This window comes from Setaria italica, chromosome VIII (assembly GCF_000263155.2).
Source record: "Setaria italica strain Yugu1 chromosome VIII, Setaria_italica_v2.0, whole genome shotgun sequence".
Classification (NCBI taxonomy): Eukaryota; Viridiplantae; Streptophyta; class Magnoliopsida; order Poales; family Poaceae; genus Setaria; species Setaria italica.
This window is the reverse complement of record NC_028457.1, coordinates 40,172,808-40,199,056: the sequence shown is the minus strand read 5'-3', so window position 1 is coordinate 40,199,056 and position 26,249 is coordinate 40,172,808. Positions and strand designations below refer to the sequence as shown.

General features: G+C 45.6%; 2 protein-coding genes and 1 pseudogene across 3 annotated transcripts; 1 reads left to right on the top strand and 2 right to left on the bottom strand.

Annotated features, from left to right (window-relative positions):
* Window positions 1–3,001: 3,001 nt before the first annotated feature.
* LOC101760938 (cysteine-rich repeat secretory protein 38-like) lies at window positions 3,002–3,940 on the top strand. The gene has a single exon (XM_004980867.1). The coding sequence runs from the start codon at window positions 3,002–3,004 to the stop codon at window positions 3,938–3,940; it is 939 nt and encodes a 312-aa protein (XP_004980924.1).
* Window positions 3,941–9,724: 5,784 nt separating this feature from the next.
* On the bottom strand, window positions 9,725–20,069 carry LOC101756179 (probable phosphoinositide phosphatase SAC9). 2 transcript variants are annotated; one of them, XM_004979983.3, is made up of 12 exons: window positions 19,682–20,069; window positions 17,551–19,530; window positions 17,325–17,432; window positions 17,036–17,206; window positions 15,671–15,913; window positions 15,134–15,580; window positions 13,757–14,527; window positions 13,311–13,505; window positions 11,850–12,284; window positions 11,536–11,769; window positions 10,765–11,056; window positions 9,725–10,120 (listed from the first exon to the last, which is right to left on the bottom strand). In XM_004979983.3, the coding sequence occupies exons 1-11, from the start codon at window positions 19,682–19,684 to the stop codon at window positions 10,775–10,777; spliced, it is 4,869 nt and encodes a 1,622-aa protein (XP_004980040.1). In that variant the 5' UTR covers window positions 19,685–20,069; the 3' UTR covers window positions 9,725–10,120; window positions 10,765–10,774. The 2 variants fall into 2 exon arrangements, with proteins under 2 accessions (XP_004980040.1, XP_022684980.1); XM_022829245.1 differs by lacking the exon at window positions 9,725–10,120 and adding an exon at window positions 10,552–10,666.
* A 4,107-nt stretch (window positions 20,070–24,176) lies between these two features.
* On the bottom strand, window positions 24,177–25,295 carry LOC101760522 (annotated as a pseudogene).
* Between the last annotated feature and the right edge of the window lie 954 nt (window positions 25,296–26,249).

Here is a 26,249-nt window from a genome sequence, read left to right as displayed (position 1 = left end):
GAAGCTAGTGCTAGTGATGATAAATGTGGAGCTTACGCCATAGTGGCCAGCCTCCCATGCTTCTCACGGCGGTAGTTGGAGGAGATCTGCTGGCGCCGAACCTGACGTGGGCACGTGCGAGTGGAAGTCAGCACAGGGATGGTCGGTGGCAGGTTTTATCGGCATACGCAGAGGGGGTGTCATGATGATAGACGTGTTTGTCGGGACGGCGGAGAGGGTGCATGCCGTGTGGGTGTCGGCAACCGCGGACATGCGTGGAAAGTGAGGAAGAAAGAATTGCAGTTAGCTTAACTCACAGGATAACGGGTTGATTACGAAAAAAGCGAGTCACGATGACGAACTAGTTCATGGGGACGTCGGAGGGGGCGCACCGTGGATGTGTAAGTAGCCGCAGACATGCGCGGTAGGCGAGGAAAAAAGAACTGAGGCCTATTTAACTCACGGGATAATGGGATGATTAAAAAAAAGGCAAGGGACTTTTTTGCAAATCATCAAATAGCTATGACCGTTTAATCCACAGGATTGAGGGTTGATCACAAAAAATATGATGATTTTTTTGCAAAACAACCATGACGGTCGGAAGAAACACACAACACTTTAAGTACATAAGCCTTGGCTTCACCATCATGACTGCCATGATCAAGTTGGATCATCTACCTATCCATGAGCTCTTCAAGGTAACTCTCTCCTACTTCCTCGACAGTTTTGCCAGATTTCTCCCATACAAGTCCTTCAGCCATCCAGCTCCTTATTACACGGTCAAGGTCGATCGGATAATCTGCGGGAAATATACTTAGATGCCAGAGGCGGCACGCCTTCAGATGGTGAGGAAGATCATGATAACCAAGGGACGGTATCCTTCTCATTCCTTCTGTGGTCCTAGGAGAAGCGATGATACAATTGCACACATCTCCCATACTGACCTTGCTCGCGGTTTGCAAACCAATAAACTGGATATAGCGGCTATGGAAAGAGGAAAACCAGCACATCTTATCAAGATCCTGTCAGCGACATCTGCCAAATCCGGAGGACAGCTCTCCACGGAGCCAAATATCCTTCCGTGAAACAAAGTCCTGCAGTCTCCCAAGCCGAGAGTCTTGATGTTGTAGATACGGCTATTGCAGTTGGAGGAGCATGACTTGGCAACAATGGTGGAGCATGTCGTCGTAATCACCCTGCTGCCAAGATCATTTTGTGGTAGAGATGCTCTGATGATGATCCATGCTTTTGGGTTCCACATACCGTCAAGAACCACCAGGTATCTGTTGCACCACGGTTTCCAGCGTAGATGTGTCAGCAAGTAGCATTGTTTGATGATAGGAAAATAGAGAAATAGACCAAAACAAAATAAAGTAGTTCATAATGAATAATTGCTTCATGACATGGAATTTCTAGATGCAGAGAGCATGTACCTTTTATCCTGCAAGCATTTTCTGATGCATCCGATGAGGTTGTCCCCTCTGCCGTCGTCGTCATCGCCGCCGTTGCTGCGTGGCTCCTCAACCTGGCAAAGTATGCTCCAGAGAATGTCCTTCAAGGGGCATTTCAGTCACATTGATACCCAGGCCAGGCAGTCGAAGGTCGAAGCGCCCCTAGAATCCATATCGCGCCGTAGACCTCCTTGGCGAGCGTCGTCTTCCCCAGCCCACCATCTCCAAGAACGGAGACCACCCTGAGCCACTTCGCCGAGACGTCGTCGGCCTCTCTCCCCTCCCCCCACGAGGAGCATTCGGGCGACGAGCTCGTCCCGGCGGCGGCTCAGGCCAACGAGGCTCGACGCTTCCGCTGCACTACCGGGCACCGGGCGGGGGGCGCCACCTCATCCTCCAACACGGCCGCGGTGTCATCGAGAGCCTGCACACACACCACCACTGCCGGCGCACTTCCTCGAGCCGGGACCTGAACCCTCGAAGCTGCTCGGCGAATCGGCGACGGCGCATGGCCCCGACCGTCAGATCCATGGCCTTGTCCGCGAACCGCCTGAACCCAAGGGGCAGCGTGGCGAGGGGACCGGCACCGGTGGACAGCGAGTTCAGGGAAAGGGACCGGAGGAGGAGGGCACCGCGGCAGGCAGTGGCACGGGCGGCTGGAGGATGGCGAGGGGGCCGAATGCGGAGGTGGCGGCCGGTGGATGACGAGGGGGCCGTCAGCGGACTGGAGGAGGAGGGCACGCGTAGGTCGGAGGATGGTGAAGGGGCTGGATGCGGAGGTGGCGGCCGGTGGATGGCGAGGGGGCCGGCAGCGGACTGGAGGAGGAAGGCACGGGTAGGACGGGCGGGTGGATAGCACACGGGGGGACTTTTTAGCAAAATCGACGGAACTATTTTTCAAGAACTGCAGGTTAATTATGAAAAAATTGAGAGCCACGACGGCGATTGCGATTGGCATCTACCACCTTAGCCGGCCCTTAAATTTCATCATCCATGTATATGGTGTAGGTATATGGTGCACTACATTTTCTTTTCTTTTTTCTTTTGCTGACGCACAACGATGCTAATTTCCAAATTCAAGGGGTATTAGAGTACACTTGTGTACAATAGAACTACGTCAAATTTGTGGTCCGCGCGCATGCATGGATAATGTTTTGCGCCGGCGCCGGCGCACGTAGAGCCGGCAACGCTTGGGTGCGAGTGCGAAGTTTCTCCTGGAGTCGTCTAGAGACGACGACGAGTGGCAGCAAGGCGCGCCAGCTAGCGTGAAAAAACAAGGGATCGATCGAAGTTCAAGCCCATGTGTACGTCTGATGACAGCTCAGTTCTTCCTCGTATTCTCCGATCTATAACATATATATTTGTAGAGAACTCATCTATTATCATGATTATTAGTGCAAATCAGACAAAAAGGATTCAATGGTTTTGCAAAAAAAGAAAAGAAATCCAGGAGGGTTGTCCCTGGGAGGCGAAATATGCGATTTTTCACGTGATATATGCGTGTGCACGGTCCGCCCGCTCGATCGTCTTCTCACTCACTTCTCAGCTAGCAGCTAGAACGAAGCAGCAGCATGGATTCAGCTCGCCTCCTCCTGCTCATCGCCGTCGCCTCGCTCGGTGGTGCAGCGGCAGCTGATGACCACCTGGTATTCTCGAACTACACCTGCTCGGCCCCGGGGAACTACACCTCCAACAGCCCCTACGCGAGGAACCTCGCCAGGCTCCTCGCCCCGTTGTCGCGCCCTGCCGCCGTCGACAACTGGTTGTTCCATCAAATCACCGTCTACGGCACGACTACGCCCGATGACCAGGCGTCCGGCCTCGCCATGTGCTTCGCCGACTCCGCCCCCGACCGGTGCCGGACCTGCCTCGCCACCGTGAGCTCCGCCCACGCCCTGTTCCCCGCGTGCGACCACAGCCGGAACGTCAGCTTCATCAGCTCCGACGGCTGCGTCATCCGCTACGCCGCCGGCGGCGTCACGCCCTTCTTCGTCTCCTCCGCCGCCGACGACGCCTCCGGCGCCCGGCTTGTCCTGCGCTCGCGTACGCAGGCCGCCGACGCTGCCGCCATGAGGGACGCGCGGCGGGTGCTGCTGAGCCGGCTCGCGGAGAGCGCCGCCGGCGACGACGACCGGCGGTTCGCCGCCGGGAACCAGGGGTACATGGACGCCGCCGGCCGGGGAACCTGGCAGGTGATATACGGGATGGCGCAGTGCACCAGGGACCTGCCGCCGGCCGAGTGCTCCGGCTGCCTTCTGGATCACCTCAGCGTCATGTACAGGGACGCGAGCGTCACCAACAGCACGGAGGCCTCCGTCATGGGGCTCACCTGCTACCTCACATACCAGATGAACAAGCCCATCCACATCGCCGGAGTGGCTCTGCCGCCAGCGGCGCAGCCGAGTGAGACCCCGACAGGGTCCGCGCCTCCTCCGCCGGTCGTCAAGACGACTGTGCTGATCGCCGCTCTGGCTGCAGCTGCTGTCACGCTCTTCAGTGTTGGTGTTTAATCTTGTCGCATGTTCATGTCTGGGTACCGAATACTACCATGTTTTAGGGGGTGTTTACACCCTGCTAAACTTTGGCATTCACATCGGATATTTGGATATTAATTAGAAGTATTAAATATAGTCTAATTACAAAACTAATTGCACAGATGGAATCTTATTCGCGAGATGAATCTATTAAGCCTAATTAGTTCATGATTTGACAATGTGGTGCTATAGTAACCATATGCTAATGATGGATTAATTAGCCTTAATAGATTCATCTCGCAAATTAGACTCCATCCGTGCAATTAGTTTTGTAATTAGCTCATGTTTAGTCCTACTAATTAGCATCCGAACATCCGATGTGATCTGCTAAAGTTTAGCACCTCGTATCCAAACACCCCCTTAAATTTTAGAATGTATGCATTGATGTACTATTAATTTCTCAAAGAACTGCATGTTTGGTCATATATAGTTACGTGGCAGTACTGAGTACATGTTGTGTAAAAATTGGCAAGTCATATCGGCAAATATACGTCAGTACTGTGTTTCGCAAAAATATCAGAAAATATATCAGTTTTTTTGGTTTCGCAAGAATTTGCCAAAAAGATACTCCCATTATAAGTTGTTTTGACTTTTCTAGATATATAATTTTTACTATGTATGTAGGTATATACCACGTTTAGATATTATGCATCTAGAAAACCTAAAACAAGTTACAATTTGGAATGGAGGGAGTAACAATTTGCTGTTCGAAAACAGCCCGCTTACATTCCTAGTATAGATTTCCAGATGGGCCGCCCGGCCCTAGCTCGGCACTAATTGGCCCGAAGGATTTTCGTGCCGAGCCGGGCTAGCATTACGTGCCGAGGAGGTGGCCCAGCTTCATCCCGACAGCTTTTTTATCAGGCTGGGCCAGCCCGCTAGCATGATGGGCCCTACCGTGCTAGTGGCCAGACCAGTACTAGTAGTGGTGGGCAGCTCCAGACAGCCTTCGCTGCTACCCCCGGCGGCTCCAGGTAGCATCCCGCGGCGCCCCCAACAGCTAGCGTGGTAGGCCTCGGGGGTTGCGAGCGGCTCCAGGCATTCCCCGGCGGCGGCCGGCGACTCCGGGCTCCAGATAGCCCCCCCTCCTCCCGCAGCACCTCCGGCGGTGGTGCGGCTCACGGGAAGGAGGGGCGGTGGTGGAAGTGTCACGGTAGAGATTGAAAGAGGGTGGGAGGCCGCCGGCTGCTCGCCTGGGTGTTGGGGGAGGGGAGGAGGGCAATGGATTAGGGTTTTTCTATATATATACTTGTAGTAGGTTGTTCGTCCGCATTGGGCTAGTCAAAAATCGTGTCGGGCTTGTGCTAGCCCAGTGTGCTGAGGATGCGGCCCAGGCCCGGCATAGTGCCGGGCCGGCCCAGATACTATTCACCTCGTGCCGGGTTCGTGCTCGTGCTGTGCCTCGGGCCGCCCAGTGGGCCTGGACCATCTGGAAATCTGTAAGTCCTAGTCTCTTCTCACCAACAACTTAGACCTTTTGAGCGATTTAGTAGGTGTATACAACTTAAGGGTAATAAGTCTTCTATTACCAACTAAGGCTTATTTTTAAGCATCCATATTAATCCTCGTGTGACATGCTGGAACAAAAAGATAAATCATAAAAGTTCTAAACCAATCATAAACATCAAGCAATCAATTGGTAGACTTCAATCATCATTAATAATAACAAACATTACTTTTATGATGGTTTTAAAACATTACTCACCTATGTCATAATAAAAATACTTTTATTAATTACTTTATAGTAATCTTCAAATTTATAGCTAAATTACACGCCAATGCTATATAAAATAATGTAAAATAACTACATAATTTTTATCTAAATTATCCGTCTTTATTATTATTACCTACCTGGGCCTTGTTTAGTTCCCTCCTTTTTCCCAATTTTGGCACTATGCAAAAAGAAGATTCCCCATCACATCAAACTTACGGTACATGTATGGAGTACTAAATGTAGACGAAATTAAAAATTAATTGCACAGTTTTGTTGTACTTTGCAAGACGAATCTTTTGAGCCTAATTAGTCAATGTTTGGATAATAATTCATAAATACAAACAAAATGCTACAGTTGCGCATTTATGACAACATGCAAACTTTGTCACTCCCAATTTGGAAACTAAACAAGGTCCTCTAAACAAGGTCCTCTAGGCCCCAAACTGCCAGTGATTTCGCCGCGTAGAGCCACCCACCAGCTGTGGGAGCAAGCCCCTGAGCTTTTGCATCTAGACCCCTGGAGAACCCTGTAATAACTAGCTTATCACTTGTGTCTTGCTAGTTTCACAAATAACCCCCTAGGTGATCTCAATCTTCACGAACAGATCCAACCTAAGATCTTTTATGAAACTAACCCTGAGCCTTATCAATTTTGCGAGTGCTATTTATAGTGTCTTGTAGAACTTCCTTGCTGGCCTTGTCATCTTTTGTTAATCGCCGCTTGATCCCTGTAACCTTCCATAGCTCATAGATCTCATGTTTCAGCTCGGTTTCAACCAATTCTCGTTGCATTAGATTCATATCAACTTAAACTACTGCTCCAGTGAAAATAACGCTGTTCTTTTTTTTAACTGGCTCTGATATTGTACAATAGATGCCGCCCGCTTGGTTTGAGCATGAATCATTAGGCCAGCAGCGCGTTTGACCTAACATCGAAATCAATCTTGCTTATGATCAAGCATGCAACGCTATGAGCGTGGCGTAGTAGCGCGCCATTCTTCAAAAAGCCTAAAGCTACCTCATAATAAAACAGAAACAGAAATCGCCGTCGAGCTCGTACGGATAGCAGCACGAACAGCAGCTTTGTCGTGTCCAAATCAAGGATCGCAATCCGCGGCTGGTATCTTGGGCTGGGACGCTAGGAGAATTTCTCTGTAGTCGTTCGTTTTTCAGTGCGGTCGCTCTCCTTCGGCCTTTTGACAAGCAAGAATAGAAACCCCCAAAGATGACAGTGCGGAGATGACAGTGCTTTTGCTAATTCGTAGGTGTCGTACAATAGAACCAGGCAAATGGCCATGACCATTAGTTAGCGACTGCAAGGAGGGAGACAAGGACTGAAGGGCAGATACGTTAGAGAGATCACAGCATTCGCTGCTAAAGAGAGGAGTACCATCATATCGGTCCGATGCGATTTCAGACTGCAACCCCTGCGATGCGAGGACCCGTCACGTGGAGAGGCCGCGAATACATGGGGTGCAAAGAATTGGTGCTTGTAGCCTAAAAGGGGAAGGTGAATTAGACAAATTTAAAAATCTTAGCCTATGACTTTCACTATTTGTTTCAAAATATAAACTAGATCGTGCTATCTAGATGTGCAATTTATAGTTGATCTAATAATTCTTCCCACTCAAAACAAGTTTTGCAAACCAATCATATCAAGATTCTACTCTAATAATTAAGTAATTAAGTTAAGAACTCAAATTGCAAGTATGAAATGCGGAAACGTAAAGGAGTGGGTTAGGAAGAATGCAAACTCGGGCACCACGATTTATCGTACGGTATCGGTAGTCAACCCTAGTCCATGTTTGAGCTCCACCAAGGATATACTCCCGGTCACCAAGTCTCTTCCGATCAAGGTCTTGGACTCGCCACAAAGGCTCGTGCCAAGCCGGATGAGAAACTTGCCACTAACGCAAAGCTCACCACTCCCTCTCTTTCCAGTCACCTTGATGCCATCTTCACTACGGAGTTTCTCCACCAAGGAAGGGGTCTCCTCGTCTCCCACACACGGTCGTCTATGCCGCTCCACACCAAGCCAGAGGGTCGAAGACTTACCGGTGAACCACTAAGGCTCCAAGGCGTCGGCACACCTTGTACAGCTGTGGTTCACTCCTTAAACTGATCACAAGGCAAAACACCTTACACTCTCTCTTCTCTAGGCCTATCCTAGTACTAAACACTCTTCTAAGCTTGTGCTAAGCTTTGATTAATCACTTATGCACTTTCGGTGACTTGGATGTGTTTTTGATGAGTCTTGATCTCCAAAGGATTCTTGCACACTCCAGCAACATTAAATGGTCGAGTGGAGGGGGTATAAATAACCTAAAGCATCAAAGTGTCGTTGCTCCAATGGCTAGTTAAAGTTTACCATTGGATGTTCCGATGATTCCTTTTTGACATGTATCGGAACATCCGATGCAATTAGCCGTTAGCTTCCCCGCGCCCAAGTTCTTCGTAGACTCAAAATTCATTCGACGTTTCATCAGATGGTACCATCGGATCATCCGGTGCTGAAGGGTTTATAGTCAAAACCTCTCAGGAACTTCATAAAGTAAATATGCTTCATCCGACGCTCCTCTTGGCGTAGCATATGATCATCTGGTGCTAGAGGATTTTCTTTGTCTTTACATCCTTTACCTCCGAATTCATCCGACGCTTTTAGACATCCTATCATCGGAACGTCCGATGATCTTAACTCAGATAGCTGCTAGAGGGTTTTCTTTGTCTTTACACCTTTACCTCCGAATTCATCCGACGCTTCTAGACATCCTATCATCGGAACGTCCGATGGTCTTAACTCAGATAGCTGCAGCATGTTGTTCTAATTGATCTGATGGTTGCTCTGACACTTATCCTATAGATCATTGAAACATCCAATGGTTCCTTTCTCTCTTCGGCTCATCCAATGCAAGCACCAAAAATATCATCACTTTGATGCTTGAATACTATAGAATAATCTTAGATACTATGGTTTGGTTACGGGAATACCATAACTTGGATACTTGAATACCACAAATATCATAGCTTAGATACTTGAATACCATGATTTTGACTTTACCATGATTTGATTTGCATTCTTAGAACCTACTAGAAACCTAAGGTACATTCTTGACAAGACATTAGTCCGTTATCACTCAATTACAAAATTATAAATTATGATCTAATGAGGCTACATTTACTACCCAAGGACGGATAATTGTGTACTCAAACACATTATTGCTACGACGTTAGTTATCCTAGATCCTCGTAGTCCTCTCGTTGTAGTATTCTGTTCAGATTTGTGTGTGTCCTCGGACCCCCGCTCGTGCGCGATCGGATGAGATGACAGGCCTAGCTTCCCGTACGTCACGTTCGCCTTGTTCTGTTCATAGCACAGCGCCCCCGGCCGTCGATCGGCTAGCCTTCCTAGTCACGGCTGCAGGTCATAGAAAACTTGAACTGGAGTCCGACCCAAACCAAACAGGGTAATCTACCTAGCAGTCAGCAGACCTTGAATTACACCTTCTAGGATATCACAAGCCGAACAGCCACAGCCGAGACATTGGAGTGAAACCCTACTCGACCAAATCCAAGGAATCAAAACATTTCTCCCAAGAATATTAACCTGATTATTACTCCATCGTGTAAGATTACAACCTACACATAGTTTCAGATATTTGGAAACAAGAAGATTTGTCTTGACAAGCAATCTCATGATAGGTTTACTGTGCTTTATAAACATTGTAAAATAAATAAATTAAAAACTGTGTTTTGAAGACAATGTTGGTGTATAAAACGAAACATTTTACCTGGTCCATGGGTCCACATGCCAATGTGACTGGCAAGTGGTAACTAACCTCTATTTTACCAGCCCATTTTGGCTAGCAAATTTGTGGTCTTTTCTCAAAATATTGTTTGTTTGGTCTTTTATAACCTTTGGCGGTAAGGATACAACAAAACCAATATAAAATCAGCTCTTACCCGCTGATGCTATATATTTAGTTTATAGGACGAGTGCTGCCATTAAACAACAGGTTACCACTTTTTTTGTTCCATAGCGTCAATGCAATATCAATCAAATGTTCAAGTTAAGAGAATGGTAACCTCAGCATTGCCGTGTAGCATACAAATGAACAATCGGTAAAGTTCAGTGCTTAAAATACGTATGAGCGAAAAAGAATACAGTGCAGATATTGACAAATGTACCTGGCAGTTTCTGAAACTGCAATCGTACTGAATTTCCAGATATTCTACCTAAAATTGAACTTCCAGAAATTCTACTAGCAAAATCCCATGATCCCTCAAATTGGATCATCATCTGATCGTGAAAACCAAAGAAAAAGAATGGTCCAAAAAGGCATCATGTATTTGTCGCAACAGCCGCGCATCAAGGCAGAGTACAGAAACAATAGTTGACAATAACCTTCTACCACCTGTTAATATCCCATGTTGGCATGTACGACCTAAACACAGGTAAACAAAAAGTAAAAGAGCAGTATTAGGCAATCTACTACACAGATGTAGGCTATAGTACACAATAACCCACGCATACCAATTCATAGTTTCATGATTCAGCAGAACATTCAGATAAGTGTCACCAGGGCCAGAGTAAACGTTTATTGCTGGGGCTGATAAGCTCCATCTCATTTGAAACGTGAGGTGTTCCTAAATTTTAAATTCCTTCTAAGCATGGATAAGCCAGTATAGACTGGATCTAGACCCATCCACATGTAATTCTAATTCGAAATAGGAGTCTAGGGTCAGGACCATAACGGCCTGGGTACACGATTTTTCTTTGGAGGGTGTTAAGGATGAATCCATGTCTACAGAGGTAGCTTAATCTAGAGAAGAGACCCTCGATAAAGTGGATCCATAGCCATCTACATGTAATTCTAATTCAAAATAGGAGTGTAGGTAGCTTAAGCGAGAAGAGAGGTGATAACTGATAACCCAATTTATGTTATGCATTTTAGCTTTATCATATATCCTTTATCAACTGAAACTTTCTTCTGAAAATAAGCATAACTTGATTGTCAAAAATCAAGTTAAGAACTCTTTAATCAGACAAGACTCATAAGCTAGCATTTAGAATGTCATGATTTCCTACCTCAGATATTTTATACTGCTGAGAGACTGCCGATCTTTCCCATCTCATATGTATCTGCGTAGTAGTACAACTTGATCTTATTTGACAAAGACAGTCCAGATGCCAAAGGAAGATTTCGCGAGTTTAAGCCGTCAAGCTCAGAAATGTCATCAACAAAGGCAGTGACATCCCCAAGTAATCTAAACATAACACAACGGACATCTTGTTGCAGATCAGGAAAATCAAAATACAGTGGTGTACTCGCTTTGACTTCTGGTAAACGGTATTCCTCTACAACCAGCTTGCCAGACTCCTGTACAAAACCAAGAGCACAAAAGAAATGTTTTATGAAAAAACAAAATAAGCACTCAAAAGACTGGACTATATATATAAGGTTCAGCTGTATGCTTATCAAACCCTTGATTAACATTATGTAAAAAATGATAAGTTTGCAGCAAACCTAAAAAAACTGAAATAGCAATATTTTATTGTGTATAGTCATTCGAGATATGAAGAGGCAGCTTATCTAACGATCACCACTATATAAATGGTGAAGTTTCAGTTGAATATTCCATACTAGCATGAAACGAGAGAAAAAAAAACATTTTGCAAAATGCAAAACTGTCAGCAAGAAAACCTATCAGCAAAACTAGGTCACACGACCACCTGGGCCCACTCTATGACGGTTTGGACTGTACAGGGACAAGCATTAAAGGAGATCACAGGAAGCAGAAAATAATGAACCATACCACTGAAATAATAAAATTTTGAGAAGAGGCAATGTCTTAGTACCTTAACAATTGTGACCTGCATATAAAGAATTGCTTGATTTACAAATCTATCTTCCATTCGTGTCAATGAAAACTCCCTCATGTACAATTCTGATGAGGATGGTGAATGGGTCACATGAGGCCTTATAATACTGAAAAAGTCAAGCCGGAATCCAGCTATTCCAGGTGAATTAGGTAAGAGATAATGCTCAAGAACAAGATCATTATCTCTTAGCCTCTCAGCTTCAACTGGAATCTGGAAAATACAGAAGAAAAGCTTCAGTAATAGCCAGAATCAAAATATGGAAACTGTTCAGCAAAAGACATAGGGTTTACCCTAAATCTCCCCAAGGGCGGTGATCTGTCTAAATAACTTTTCATTCTCATTATTCCCCCAGATGTGTCAGAACCCATCTCCTTCCTCAAAGAACTACCGAAAACAATAATTCTTTTTGCATGGATAAATGAATTCTGTGGACTGGTTGGCTTTGATTCATAAAATGAGCTATCACCCAATGACAGAAGATCAAACTCCTCACTAAACTTGGTTGAATGAGAACCAATATGGGGAAGTGTCATTTTTATTGAAATGATACGACAGCGGATAGGATTTGGGAAGTGAAATTTAATGTGTCTTGGTTCTCCACTTATTCTACTAGATTTTTCAGGTCCACAAAGCTGCGGAGATGAAGATATTATATCTTGTACATCCCACTTTCCTATGAATGTACGATCTTCTCGCTGTATTCTATTACTGGCCCATATCTCTACCTGGACAAGCAGCACGATTATTAGCATATGAAAGCAAAAAAGTTTGTTAGAAAAGAAAACATGCACTGAAGGAACAGAGAATGAAACAGCTCAACAGGTTAGTTCAAATGATCTTGTTATGCATAGATAGCTAACTCTGTCAGAATATGGAAAAGATGTTTTGCAGCTCTTGGACATTGCATTGGTTCCAGAAACCCAAAAGGCTAGTTCAAATGATCCTCTTGTTATGCACAGATAAACTCTGAAGTATATGCAAAATATGTCTGAAGCTCTTGCACATTGAACTAACTCCAGACCAGGATTATTTCAACACATTAGATGTATTTGTGTGGTCATAGCGACAGTAACGGTGCATGTATAGAAGGACAGGTGACTATCACAGAATTATGAAGCCACAAACATCATAAGACTGGAAACCACTGCTATTACTAGTCATAAATTGAATTGCAAAGAGCATAAGCGCAATCCTGAAGTGTAGGTTTAGAACCAAAGTACTAATGCAGCTCCAGATATTTGATAGCATATTAGCATTTTGTCTTGAATAAAACCAGATTTTGCTCTCGGTATAACCCATGTTAAGAATTATTTCTCTCTTTGCAAGTTCTCCTTCATTTTTGTGGACATTCTTGGAAATAAATGGGCAAGAGCATGAGATGTCTCTCATGCTGATGTGGCATACAATTCTGCAGAGGGAGATAATATTTTCACATTGGTTCCCTTGTAATCAACATGTAAGCAGACAGCTGAACTGAAATGTTTTCCTTCTCTTGCTCAGAAAGAACATGCATTTGATCAAGCTACATGATTTCATGGCTAAAAGTATAATTCCAGTAACTTCAGTTTAAATATCCTCCTTTTTTCTCAATCATCAACAAACAAGAAATGTCTAGTGAGGTATATTGATATAGCTGGGATCCCGTATATATCATATTAATGTATGCCTGACTTAACATTGTCTGTAGAGATTTATAGATAAAATAAAGGATAAAATGATGAAGAAAGAGAAAGTAAAATAGGCCATCTTACAATAGGGCAGTCAGATGTGTAACCGCAAGAACTGACAATTATGGCAACTCCTGCAACATCTGATAAACCACCAAGAACAATCGAGAACTCCACTGAAGTGTTAGCCCCAGGAGCTTTCCAGTAAGAATTGTAATCTCCGGCACCAAGAGGTGCCAGTAACGAAAGCAGTGGTTCAGAGTCATCAGCAGTTTCAACCTGAGTAATAGAACATGAGGGCTTGATCAAAGCATTATCTGTCAAACTTCATACAAGAAAATAAAAATAGGAGGTAGGGTCTTTAGAAGAAAAAAAGAATGATACGCATAAGGCCAATTTATAACTGTATTCCCATGGTCCATGGGAAAACACAACAGTGTTATAAATACAGCAGAATGTACTTATAACAAAGGGCAGCACAATATACAGGAGTACAGGTTATGATAGCATAGCACAGAGTTTAGAAATACCGTTTGTAAAAAGCTTGCATATGGAAATTCTGCAAGGGACTCTTCACCATCAAGGATCTGCTTCAATTGTCTCTGACCAGTTTGAATACTTTGCGATAAATCAGATACTTTGCTGGACTCCAGCTGGCAGACCTGATTCACAGCATCCATTGCTGCTTTCTCTGCACGATATTTTCTCCGTAAACTCTGAAGAACCCGAACATAATCCACATACAATGCACGTTTGATGATTTCACTGCAGCATGATTTGCACACAAAACTATCTGCAAGTGCTGAATAGCCACCACCTTGACTCCCACCATATATCTTCAGATCCCTATAGGTGTTGAGCAAAAGGAAGGCCCCTCTACCAGCACAGCAAGCTTTGCAAACTGTCCTTTCACACTGGGAACATTCCACAAATACTGATTGATTTTCTCTAGTGGCTGAAGCCTGTAATGAAGATGGAGCACGGACTTCACATGCCCCATCATAGCAGGAATCATCATTTTCACTGATGTTCCAAAAATCTATAGCGTGTCCACTGCCCTTTTCAAGCCCTATTGAAGCATTAACACGATCCTCAAGGACTGCATGGCCCAGCAGTGCTAGATTATCAGCTAAGCTGGACAGCTTCAACAGGTAAGAATAATCAACTGAACGGTTTGGATCTACTGTGGCAGGAATAACACCAATTGATAACAATGCCCGGTCCCTTTCAGCAGCAGAAAGACCAAGATGGAGACGTTTTATTTCAAGTTTCATCACTTCCTCAAAGGTAAGACCCTTTCCCTGGAAAGATGATAAAGTTTACATCTGTATTGGATTTAAATTCATACACACTTTTTTTTTCAAAAGAGGACTATTTCTGTTCCTATTTTTTTCACAATAAGCAAGTATGTATTGAGAAGATAGGAAAGCAATAGCGCTAGAACCTTAAACATATGTAAAGTACACAAGCATATAAGAAATAGACAGCTGTAACCTGAATAGAACTAAAGATTCAGTAACCTGTCATAAGAGGATGGTTAAAGTGCAGCTATGGTCGTGGTAGGTTTTCAGTTTTAGCACAGGCGCATATGTAATTATTGAACCTAGATGTGAGTGTGTTGATTTTTCTTTGGGTGTGTCGTTAGGGTTATCTACCCCTTTTTGTCTTCTTAATACAATGATACGCAGCTCTCGTGTGTGTTCGAGAAAAGAAAAGGTTTTGGTAATGTTGTTACTAGAAACTACAATCTTGCCCATTTATCGGATAAAAGAGCAATTCAAGATATTACTGGTAACTTCAGGACAAGCTCTGCTCAACGTTTTTTTTTAAAAAAAAGAAGGAATGCTTAACACAGATACAACAAAATAAGATAAGAAAAATAATAAAATAAGATTACAGATGGATACCTTATTATTGCCAGAAAAAGATTCAAAAAATTTAAGATAAAGCTGTGTGCTGCCACATTCTTCAACCTGGTTATTCACTGTAGGAACAGGCACTTCTGATGCAGAGGCAAAAGGGTTAACATCAAATCCATCATCTAAGAAGTTTGTTTGTTCCCCATTACCAAAAGACATATTTTCAGTTATATGTGACTTTGACATGTCAAAATCACCTGTGAGAAAATCCAACAAATTTTCCGAACCACCTGGTTGAGCTGACGATGAACTTTTAGTATAAGACCCCTCACTGCCACGAGAATCATTCACAGGCCCAGAAGAATTTGCAAAAGACTTTGAACCCATATCACAGTGAGCGCTTGATTTTTTATGGAGAAGCTCCATAAATTCAGGAGCACGTCCACTATTGTTTAACATGTCTGCCCATGGAAGAGAAATTCCAAGTACTTCAATCTGTTAAAAAGGATTTCAAACTCGTCAAGAAAAAGATATAGAGAATAACTTTTCAAAGTGCCTCAGTCTAACAAATTCATAAAAATTTACCTCACCAAGAGTGATGGGTGTCCTTGATATGGAAGATGGATGAAAAGATAATGCAACAACCCGATTTAAAAAGTTTAGTTCTCCTTCTAGCTCTTCAAAGTCATATAACAAAGGAAGGTACGTGCTCTCTTGAACATTGGGCCTAGCACTTTTCCCTGTAACAGCTAAGTCCTCTGGATCAATTCTTCCAGTGAGAGGTATCAATAAATTTGTGCCATTCGAGCACTGTGGAATGCAAGCACCCTAAACAAACAATCTCCCAATTAATATTCATCCACCAGTTAAATACGACGTTCAAGACGGAACAAATGAAAACAATCACATGAGCAGGGCCTTGGTTCGCTAGCAAGGAATGAAAAATTGCCTCAAAAGGGGAGAGTTGTACTTAAAAATTAAATAAGTTTAATGCATCTGCATGCTTTAATTGGATTTCATAGACAAGAAAATATGATTTATTCAAATTCAAGCAGCTGGCATACACAGAAAATGTGTAGAGAAGTAATTGCATAACTGTTGAAAAATACAAAATGATACTTTAACAATGACATAAATATATCCAATGAAACCAATATCAGATGGAGCAATAACCAAATTTAAATCTACATGACTCTCTGTGGTGCTCGGCTTGAGCTAGGGATCTCAGCTTGCTTTTAGCTAGATAAGATCCTTTATTCTCTTTGATAGTATGGTCATCTTTTACATGTCTGTTGCGTGTATGTTATAAGTGTAATGTAGGCAGTTAGGGCCTGTAACCTAACAAACTTTTCTTGTTCTATTAATGAAATGACATGCAGCTCTACAGTAAACATAACCAGTTCTGCAGCAGCAGCAGCAGCCAGACACACTTATTTTAAGTTTGTTCAGAATTGGTTTAGATTAGATAGATTTATTGCCATTGGTTAGCAACTTAGCATCTACTGTTAGGGAGATGTCTGTAAGTGCCTAGCCACATCATCAGTTGTAATCAAGAAAGAAGAAACCCTAAGAGGGAGAGCGACTAGCAGGTTTCTTCCTGCTATCCCTAGTCGATCCATATCATTTGGTAGCCAAAGTTATTGGCACGCAGTTTAACTCTGGTTCTGAACCAAGCAAAGTCATGTGCCGTAGTTCAAATTGTTGGAATCGCAACATAGCAAGGTGTCTTAAACCCAGATTTTGATCAGATCAGGTGAAGCTCAATTTTTAGAAACTTCCGTTTTTGTGTGTCTGCAATCTTGAGTTTGGGCACAGGGGGGATAGTTCAGTAAGCCAAATCGTAAAAATATGCAAACTAACTTTTTATTTGCAAAGAAACTTGATGAAACAACTGAAGAAAGAAAAAATACATATGATAATAAACCAGTGAGGTAAGATAGAGACAAGGACCTCAACCACGAGCTTAAGGGCATCTATGCTTGAGCCAATTCTAACATCTACTGATGCTGGATAGGAAGAATCTTCAGCACCATGGGAGACAGTAAGAAGCAGTTGACAGACTTGACAAGGTTCCCCAAGGTATATAAAAAGTTCAACGTAGTCTGCACCTTGCTGACATACCTGCAGGAGCAGAAGCCTTTAACGTGCTATGTGAAAAAAAAGATCAAGACTATAATTAAATAAAACAGATAGCAATCAGGGAGTACTACTGGACAGTGTACTTAAAGGAGAACTATACCCAAATAAGATCCTTCTTTTTGAAGCTGAGAAGACTGGAACCACCATCAGCCACTGGGGTGATACTAGGAACTGGTTTCAACATGCATCCAGATGGCCTTGATAGCACCTAAAATTTCAAGATCCAGGATGTTACCAAAAAAAGTATAATACAATAGTAATACTGAAATCAAGACCAATAATGTAAATTTGCAAGAAATATACTGATAATGTGTAAGTTTACCTACTTTGAGAGGGAATATAGGAATGGACGGGAGATGCTTATATAGCCTCAATCCAAGGAACATCTCCAACTGCTTTTGGCGGGAACTATCATTCACATAATTGTGGAACCTTCTTTGCACTGTAATCTTCACATTCTGAACAGCTGAAAATTTACTAAACTTTCCGGTTTCCTCTTTGAATATGTTCAGAATCTCACTGTGCATAGCTTTTGAGCCAGTGTACAACGTGGCATGGATATCGCCAGCCAAAAGAAAAAGTTCAGCAAGGTGGTTCACTGGAGCAAGCATTGTTGAGCCTTTGAACTGATCAAATGTCATATCAAATCTCTTCCAGGGCTTCTGTGGAGCCTCCTGGCATGGATGTTCCCATGTGGTCGTACGTGTATTATGATCAATATAAAATGATTTCCCTGTTACAGAGTCAAAGCGCTCCTCCCATCCAGGGGGCAAAGAACGAGCATTTCGACTGTCATATTCAGAATATCTGCTTGATAACCCAAACATTGCATCTACATCGAGTGAGATACTCAATCGACTACACTGTTCAACAAAAACTTGAAGTGCCCCAAAGTAACTAGCAGCATTGGTCCGATCAAGGGAGTCAGCACAATTGAAACGTATCACCCCATTTTGAGTAGATTCCATGCAAAATCCGCCATTTATGTCGTCATTGCAGATAATCGATCCTTTACATTCCTTAAGCTGCTGTCTTACATCATAGTAATTCCCTTCACTGAAGCCAATGGCCATTGTAGGTGCTTTAAGATGTCTCCATAGGCCCTCAACTGTCTGCTGCTGTCCTTTTAACTTCACAGTGGCATGCCAGTCATAATTTATCAACTGGATCCACGTGCTTCCAAGCTTTCCAGTAGACTTCATGTACTGTAGAGATTCTTTGAAACAATCAACAAGAACTGACTCAGTTTTTCCTTCAGCATATCTTAGTAAGTTAACACAAACAATGGGAACCATTCCAGATTTCTTTTGCCTAGATACATTCTCTTCAGATGATTTATTGCCGTATCTTCTACTCAGTCGTTGGTAGTATTGTAAGCTCCCGTTGTAAGGATCATCAGCAACATAAATTTCAGCTTCTACTGACACAGCATTCTTTATTTCTGCACCCCACCATATCGGTATAGTTCCACGCCGCCAGATATATGAGCTAAAAGGGATGCGCCCTCCACCCTTTTGTGGAACCCAAACAAGTTGCTCACACTCTACCTCATTGCCTGTGCCTGAACATGCATTCAGTCCACGAGCCAAATAGCGGGTTCCAGGATGCAACCGACTCCGACGTGCAATAAGGGCAACTAACCCACCTTGCTGCCCAGCACCTCCAAAGTTTCGACACTCAGCAAACCCCTGTAAAAGAATGACACAGTGTCCTGGCAAGCCGATGTCCTTAAAAGGCTTTGACAGCCACTCATTCCAAACAAATTCCTCATCTGGTTCCCATACTGTCATACGACTTGGAAATGGCCTGGTAACATCCCTTGTCTCACAAAAGTAGTACTTCCCGTCAATATCAAGATCAGCCAATTCACGGATATTTTTCTGCTCTCCATTCCCCTGGGGCTGAGGGTTTTGCAGCTGGATCTTTATCCATTGACTCTCCGCCACTGTGTGTATGCACCCACCTCCGGGCAGATTGGGAACTGTTGCACTCAGCTGCGTTGCAACCAAAAGCAAAGCATAGCTTCCTAACACTGCATAGCCCAGCACTGCTTTCCCATAGGTGGTGCTCTTGGATAAAATCCTTGATCCATCAGTGATGTAGTTCAATGCCGCAGCCTCGGAATCGAAAACATCTTCCCCGTGCTTCCCCAAGTAGCGCAGGGCGCCCGTGGTCGGGTCGACATATATTACCTGAGTATCGGCCCTCGTCGACAAGCTGATCACAATGTACACCTCGGTTGTCTCCAAGACGACGACGACCACCGACGTGTCCTTGGGCCTAGGGAGGGACTTGCTGTGGAACATCTGAAATCCAGGGGCGGATCCAGTTTAGGACATCCCGATAATTGCTTGAAAAAAAATCAAAGTTGAGAAGATATAAATGCTCAGATCCAAATATTTTCCAAATACAAATATTTGGATCTGACCATGTATGCTATTTGTATTTGGATCTGACCATTTATATTTGGAGCCACCAAGCGCGGAGCCGAGGAGGTCGCTGAAGAGGGCAGGGTTGTTGGCCTGCGGGATGCCGAGCTCAGCGGAGGACCAGCTCCGGCCGAAGATGTCGCCGACCATGGAGGTCGGCCCGGATCCGGGCCCGGCCGCCGCTGAAGCCGCGGCGGGGGAGCGCTGGTGGGTCCACGCCGGCTTGGCGCTGGCGGGCTGGTGCGTCCACGAGGCGCCGGTGGCCGGCCTGGGTGGAGGTGTTGGCGGCCGCGCTAGAAGCTTCCAGAAGCGCCGCCCCGCGAGAGGGAGGCCTGAAGCACGGGGGAGAGATCCGGCGGCAGGGCAGGTCGGTCGGAGATGGGAGTCCCAGCGTTCTACCGGTGGCTGGCGAGGAGAGGACTGGATCCTGGAGGAGGCGCCGGGCGCGTGGGGTGGCCCGGGTGGGGGTGTGGCGGGCTGGCGGCCCATGGGCCAGGCCGCTGGGAGGTTTCATGGGCTAAATGTTCGGGTGTCCTTTTCAAAAAAAAAAAAAAAAGTTCCGTCCCAGTTCCGGCTCGGCATTTCTCCAGCTTCTTGCTGCTCTGGAAGCACAGGAATAAGGTAGTTTTCCAGCACTCCCCTCCATCCCATACCAATACCAGGTTCTGGCAAGCATGCCGAGATGAAGCCCGCCTCTGGAGCGAGCGAGCAATCCCTGATGCCTGGTGCCTGATCTTTGGTTCAATGTAACCGTTAATACGAGATATGGTGTCGATCGGGACGGGAACCGTTTTCATCGCCAGTGAATATATCAGGACAGACAGATCATTCTGACAGACAGACACACATTGCTGCGACGTTTGCTACGAGGCCACCCCTAGTCCCTAGATCCTCCGTCCTCGTAGTCCCCTAGCCTTGTAAGCACCCGGCAATGGAGGTACGCAAACCCAGTTGGTGGCCCCACATGGCAGTAGGACAGAGAGTACCCTACCCCCGGTGCGTACCAAAATGTTCCTACTCCTACACGGTAATCTGGATGGAGTACTTGTCTGTGCAAGTTGTTTTTCTCTATCGTTGATGAATAGAGCAAAGCTAAGGCCCATTTGCTTATTTTTAACACCTATCACGTCAAATGTTTAAAAAGCTAAAGTCCATTTGCTTATTTTTAACACCTATCACGTCAAATATTTAAAAATTAATTAGGAGTATTAAACATAGACTATTTATAAAACCCACTACACAGATAGATACTAAACGGCGAGACGAATCTATGAAGCCTAATTAGTCCATGATTTGACAATGTGATGCTACAGTAAACATTCGCTAATGATGGATTAATTAGGCTTAATAGATTCGTCTCGCCGTTTAGCCTCCATCTATGCAATTACTTTTATAATTAACTCATATTTACTCCTCCTAATTAGCCTCCAAATATTCGATGTGACACGGACTAAACTTTAGCTCAAGGAACAAACTCCCCTAAGGCAATACTGTCGAGCTTTGCCTTTTTCGTTCTCTATGGCATCCTCTTCTCGTGCTCAAAACGGGACCTCAAGAATCGTGTCCACAGGAGCTAGCTTGGCTATAGTACGGGGTGTTAGGTTCTTTAGGCACTCCTAAAATTCTCATCACATCGAATGTTTAGATACTAATTAGAAGTATTAAACATAAACTAATTACAAAACCAATTGCACAAATGGAGACTAATTCGCGAGATGAATCTATTAAGCCTAATTAATCCATCATTAGCACATGTTTACCGTAGCATCACATTGTCAAATCATGGACTAATTAGGTTTAATAGATTCATCTCGCAAATTAGCCTCCATCTGTACAATTAGTTTTGTAATTAGTCTATGTTTAATACTCCTAATTAGTATCTAAACATTCGATGTGATGAGAATTTTAGGTGGTTCTAAAGAACCAAACACCCCCGCAATAGCTTTGCCGAGCCTGAGGTGACAACACGGGCATGCTAGACTGCGACACCTACGACCCAAGACAGGCAGGCGGAGGCAGGAATAATCAGGGGGTGTTTGGTTCCTTAGGACCTCCTAAAATTCATGTCACCTCCAATATTTAGATACTAATTAGAAGTATTAAACATAGACTAATTACAAAACTAATTGTATAGATGGAGATTAATTTGCAAGATGATTTTTCTTCATAAATAATGCGGTACAACCCCATGGAGATGTACTCGGACGAATATAGCCTTTATCTAGAAGTTCTTGAAGTTGGACCTTAAGCTCAGCTAATTCTTTTGGTGGCATTCGATAAGGTCTTTTAGAGATGGATGCCGTGTCCGGTTATAACTCGATGGCAAATTCAATCTCTCTATCCGGCAGCAAACCCGGCAAGTCATCCGGAAAGACATCAAGATATTCACATACCACGAAAATGTCTTCTAACTTAGACTGTAGCATAGCATAAGCTGAAGAGTTTGTGCAGATATGAGTTGGTAAGTAAAGAGTGGTGGCCCCCTGTGTGGGAGAATTTATTTCCACGTCCCTCACAGAAATATCTATCAGAACCCCATGTTGAGTCATCCAATTTGTTCCTAAAATGATATCTATGTCTTGATTTCCCAAGATAATCGGATCCGTAGGAATTGTTTAATAGGAACTTGGTGTACCATTTGATTGAACCCTATTTTACCACCCGGAGAGGAAATAATAAAGTTTTGCTTTGTGTGTACAAATGGAAACCCATGTCTAACTGAACAAGATATACTGATGAAGCTATGCGATGCACCAGAATCAATAAAACAACTGCATGTTGATTTCTGACAGAAAATGTACCCGCCATGATGAGTGCACCATCCGGAAGTTCTGTGAGTGTGGTATAGTTGACACGTCCATTCCTGACTTGGACCATTTGCCTTTTGCTCTTGTTGGAATTTTGGCCTTGAGCAGGTGCATTGGTGATAGCTGGTTTGGGAGGCGCCTTGCAGTCATGAGCGAAGTGACCTGACTTCCCACAATTATAACAGGAAAGTTGTGGGGGGCGGTTGGGCTTCTGCTGCTGCGGCTGCTGTGGAGCTGGAGCAGGGTAGCCAGTTTGAGATTGCTGGTGTGGAGCTCTGAATACCCACTGACCACACGGGGGAGTTTGTTGAGACCTCTGCTGAGAAGTCTACTGGTTACCGTAGAAGCTCTGAATACCCGCTAACCAGTTTGTTGAGACCAGCAAGCAAAGCTCTAAATGGCATCACCACTAGTTCTGAACTAAGTTCTAGTTTCAGAGAAAAGAAAGAACATTAGTCTCAAACCGGGGCAGTCACTGCCACGCAAGCTCAACCATATCCCATCACTCCCGCCGCCAATGCTTCCCTTCCTAGCACTGTTGCTTGCCGGCGTCGTCACCGGCCCAGCCGCCGGCGGCAAGACACGGAGGACCTGACCATCTTCTGGGGCCGCAACAGGGACGAGGGCTCGCTCCGCGAGGCCTGCGACACCGGCACCTACACCATGGTGATCATCTCCTTCCTCAGCGTCTTCGGCCACGGCGCATATATACTCTGCTGAACTCTCCGGCCACGACGCGTCCTCCGTCGGCGCCGACGTCAAGCACTGCCAGACCGCAAAACAACGTCACAGTGCTCCTCTCCGTCGGCGGCGACGGCGACCGGTACTCCCTGCCCACCGCCCGGGCGGCAAGGGACCTCGTCGACCACCTCTGTCACGCGTACCTCGGCGGGGGCCGCCGCGGCGTGCCCCGGCCGTTCGGCGATGCCGTGCTCGACGGCGTCGACCTGTACGTCGACCACGGCGGGTCGGCGAACTACGACGTGCTGGCACGGCGCCTCGCCTGGTACAGGTACGGGTACGGCGGCGAGAAGGCGAACGCGGTGCTCCTGACGGCGACGCCGCGGTGCATGGGCGACGGCGGCGTGGACGCGGCGCTGGCGACGGGGCTGTTCGGCGCATCCACGTGCGCTTCTACAACGACACCTTTTGTGCTCCTTGAGGTCGGCGGACAAGAGGTTCTTCTACGGGTCGTGGCTGGGGTGGACGGAGCGGTTCCAGGAGGCGAAGGTCTACGTGAGGCTGCCGGCGGCGCCGGACGCGGCGAGCGACGGCTGGGTGGAGCCCAAGGCGGTGGCCATGGAGATGATGCCGCTGGTGCAGGAGACGCCCAACTACGGCGGCGTCATGCTGTGGAACCGGTACTACGACAAGAGGAATCGCTACGGCCTCCGCATCAAGCTCATCATGGTCTGATCAATATCGAGACACTTGTTATTGTCAGCATGCAAGTGTGGTGCCAATGCCTGTTCAAATTACTTTTTGTGCATGAAAATTGTTTGTGTTTTCTTTCAAAAATAAAATTGTTTACTTCGATGAGTTTGGCTAAACCTATTTGCTATCTCGACTCCGATCTGATTATAATTTGACTATACATGCTCTGAGTCACTTTTGCTCTGAATTACATCGTATTTGTTTAAACTTCTAGTCCTCATTTTAAACTAATTTACTTGCCTAAACGTCATATATTTAAGAACGGAGGGAGTAAAAGAGATATACAAACACATAAACACTGCCTCATTCCAGCTTATATTAATAAATAATAAGAAGACAATATAATTTTACATAAGAAAGACCCTCTCTTTGACCTTAAGACACAAAAACACTTTATGCATCGTCTAATTCTCAGTCATGGATTTTCAGAGCAAGGATCGAGTCATCAGTCATGGATCGATGGCACGGCTGTAACCCGTTAGCTTGTTGTAGTATCTGTCCCACAGCATGAGTCCGCCGTAGGTGGGGTCGCCCTGCACCGACGGCAGCACGCTGTCGCGCTCGCGCAGCGTCGCGGGGTCGATCCACCCCCTCATCCCGTCCGTCGCCGGCAGCCCCACGAGGAGCCTCGCCACCGGGAACCTTGACACCCACATGTGCCACGCGCCCCAGAACGGCCGCGTCTCGTGGTGGTCGTACCCGCACCGGGCCTCATCGTAGAACCGCACGTGCAGGCGCTCGAACAGACCGAGCTCGCCGCCGCCCATGTCGGCGTTGACGAGCACCCGCGAGCACGGCGTCGCCGAACGGGCGGCGGCGGACGCCGCCCCGGCGGGAGCCGCCGCCGAGGAAGGCGTTCCAGAGGTGGTCGGCGACGTCCCTGGCGGCGGCCGGGGAGTTGTAGCTGCCAGCGACGACGGAGAGGAGCACGGTGACGTTCTTGGCGCTCTGGCAGTGCTTGACGTCGGCGCCGACGGTGGAGACGTCGTGGCCGGAGAGGTCGGTCAGGTATTTGCCGTGGCCGGCGACACGGAGGAAGTAGAGAATGACGGTGGCGTACGTAAAGGCCCGTGTCGCAGGCCTTCCTGAGGGAGCCCTCTCGGCCCTGTTCCGGCCCCAGACGACCATCAGCTCGCCGGCGGCGGTGACGACTGGGCCTGGGGAGGAGATGGGGAGAAAAGAAGAGGACGCAGCTGGAGAGAGTTGTCTGGGCTAGGAGAGGTGATCGGAGTTGGAGCGTCATTTCTACAGCGTTTGTGTTGCAGCCTAGCTTGCAAACAATGGCAGCATTATATATGACGATGGCGCCGACGATAAACGTCAGAAACTAAGGGCGGCTTGGCTGCATGTTCCCGCTGACTAAGTGCTGACGTGGCTACTGGGTGCCGTACTTCCGTACATGCGGAGACAAATTGGAGACAACTCATATGCGGCCGTATACCAAACTTGGGCGCAAACCGACCAACCAACGTGCGGCTTCCCTCCATTTTGACCTTTGATTTTTTTAAACTATATACGAAAATGGTGCTAATTAGAAATCTTGGTGCCGTTTTCAATTCATTTTTCAAAAAAAAATCCCAATGCAATTTCGTTACCGAGTGTTTCGTTATATTTTGCTCTCGGCAACGTGGAATTTTGCCGAGTGCAATTTTTTTGCCGAGTGTTTTGATTGGTAAACATGATCTTTGCCGAGTGCCCGATGGAATGCACTCGGCAATTCTACTATTTCCGGTATTGAATAGGCAATGGTGTTGTATATGGACAAGACAACTGTTCTAATAGTAGTAAATCTCGGTAGCTTCTAAGACAATCAATCCTGTTGATTACGAAAATGTGCTCAGAGAAAATGAGCAGCTAAAACATACTTATGGGATACTGTTTGAGAAAATGTGCACTAGTCATGGTAATATTTTGTTCATTCTTCTAGCAAATAACATTTTCTGTTTGAGGAAAATAGTGTTAATCGTGCACTAGTCATGTTCAGACCTCCAGTCCAGCATGATCGATATCGCTTCATCTCCACTTTTTTTTTTTCCTGCTTGCGTGCGGCACACAGGTAAGGAGCTACCATGACTCATCCTAGTCAACTCCTTTTATTCTAACGAGAATCATCCTAGTCAAACTCGATCGACTACAGCAAGCACTACTAATGCGTAGTTGCTGAAGCTTTTGTACCGTCACTAGAACAGGTGGGCAAATAAAAACGAAACAAAAAATTGATATATAATACTCAAGGAGGAAGTAGAAGCAACGGCACCACCAATACCAGGCAAGGCTAGAACAGCTAGCAGGCTGGAGACGGAGAAGAAAGCCCTAGCATAGGGAAGACTAAAAAACACCAACCCAAATGCTCCT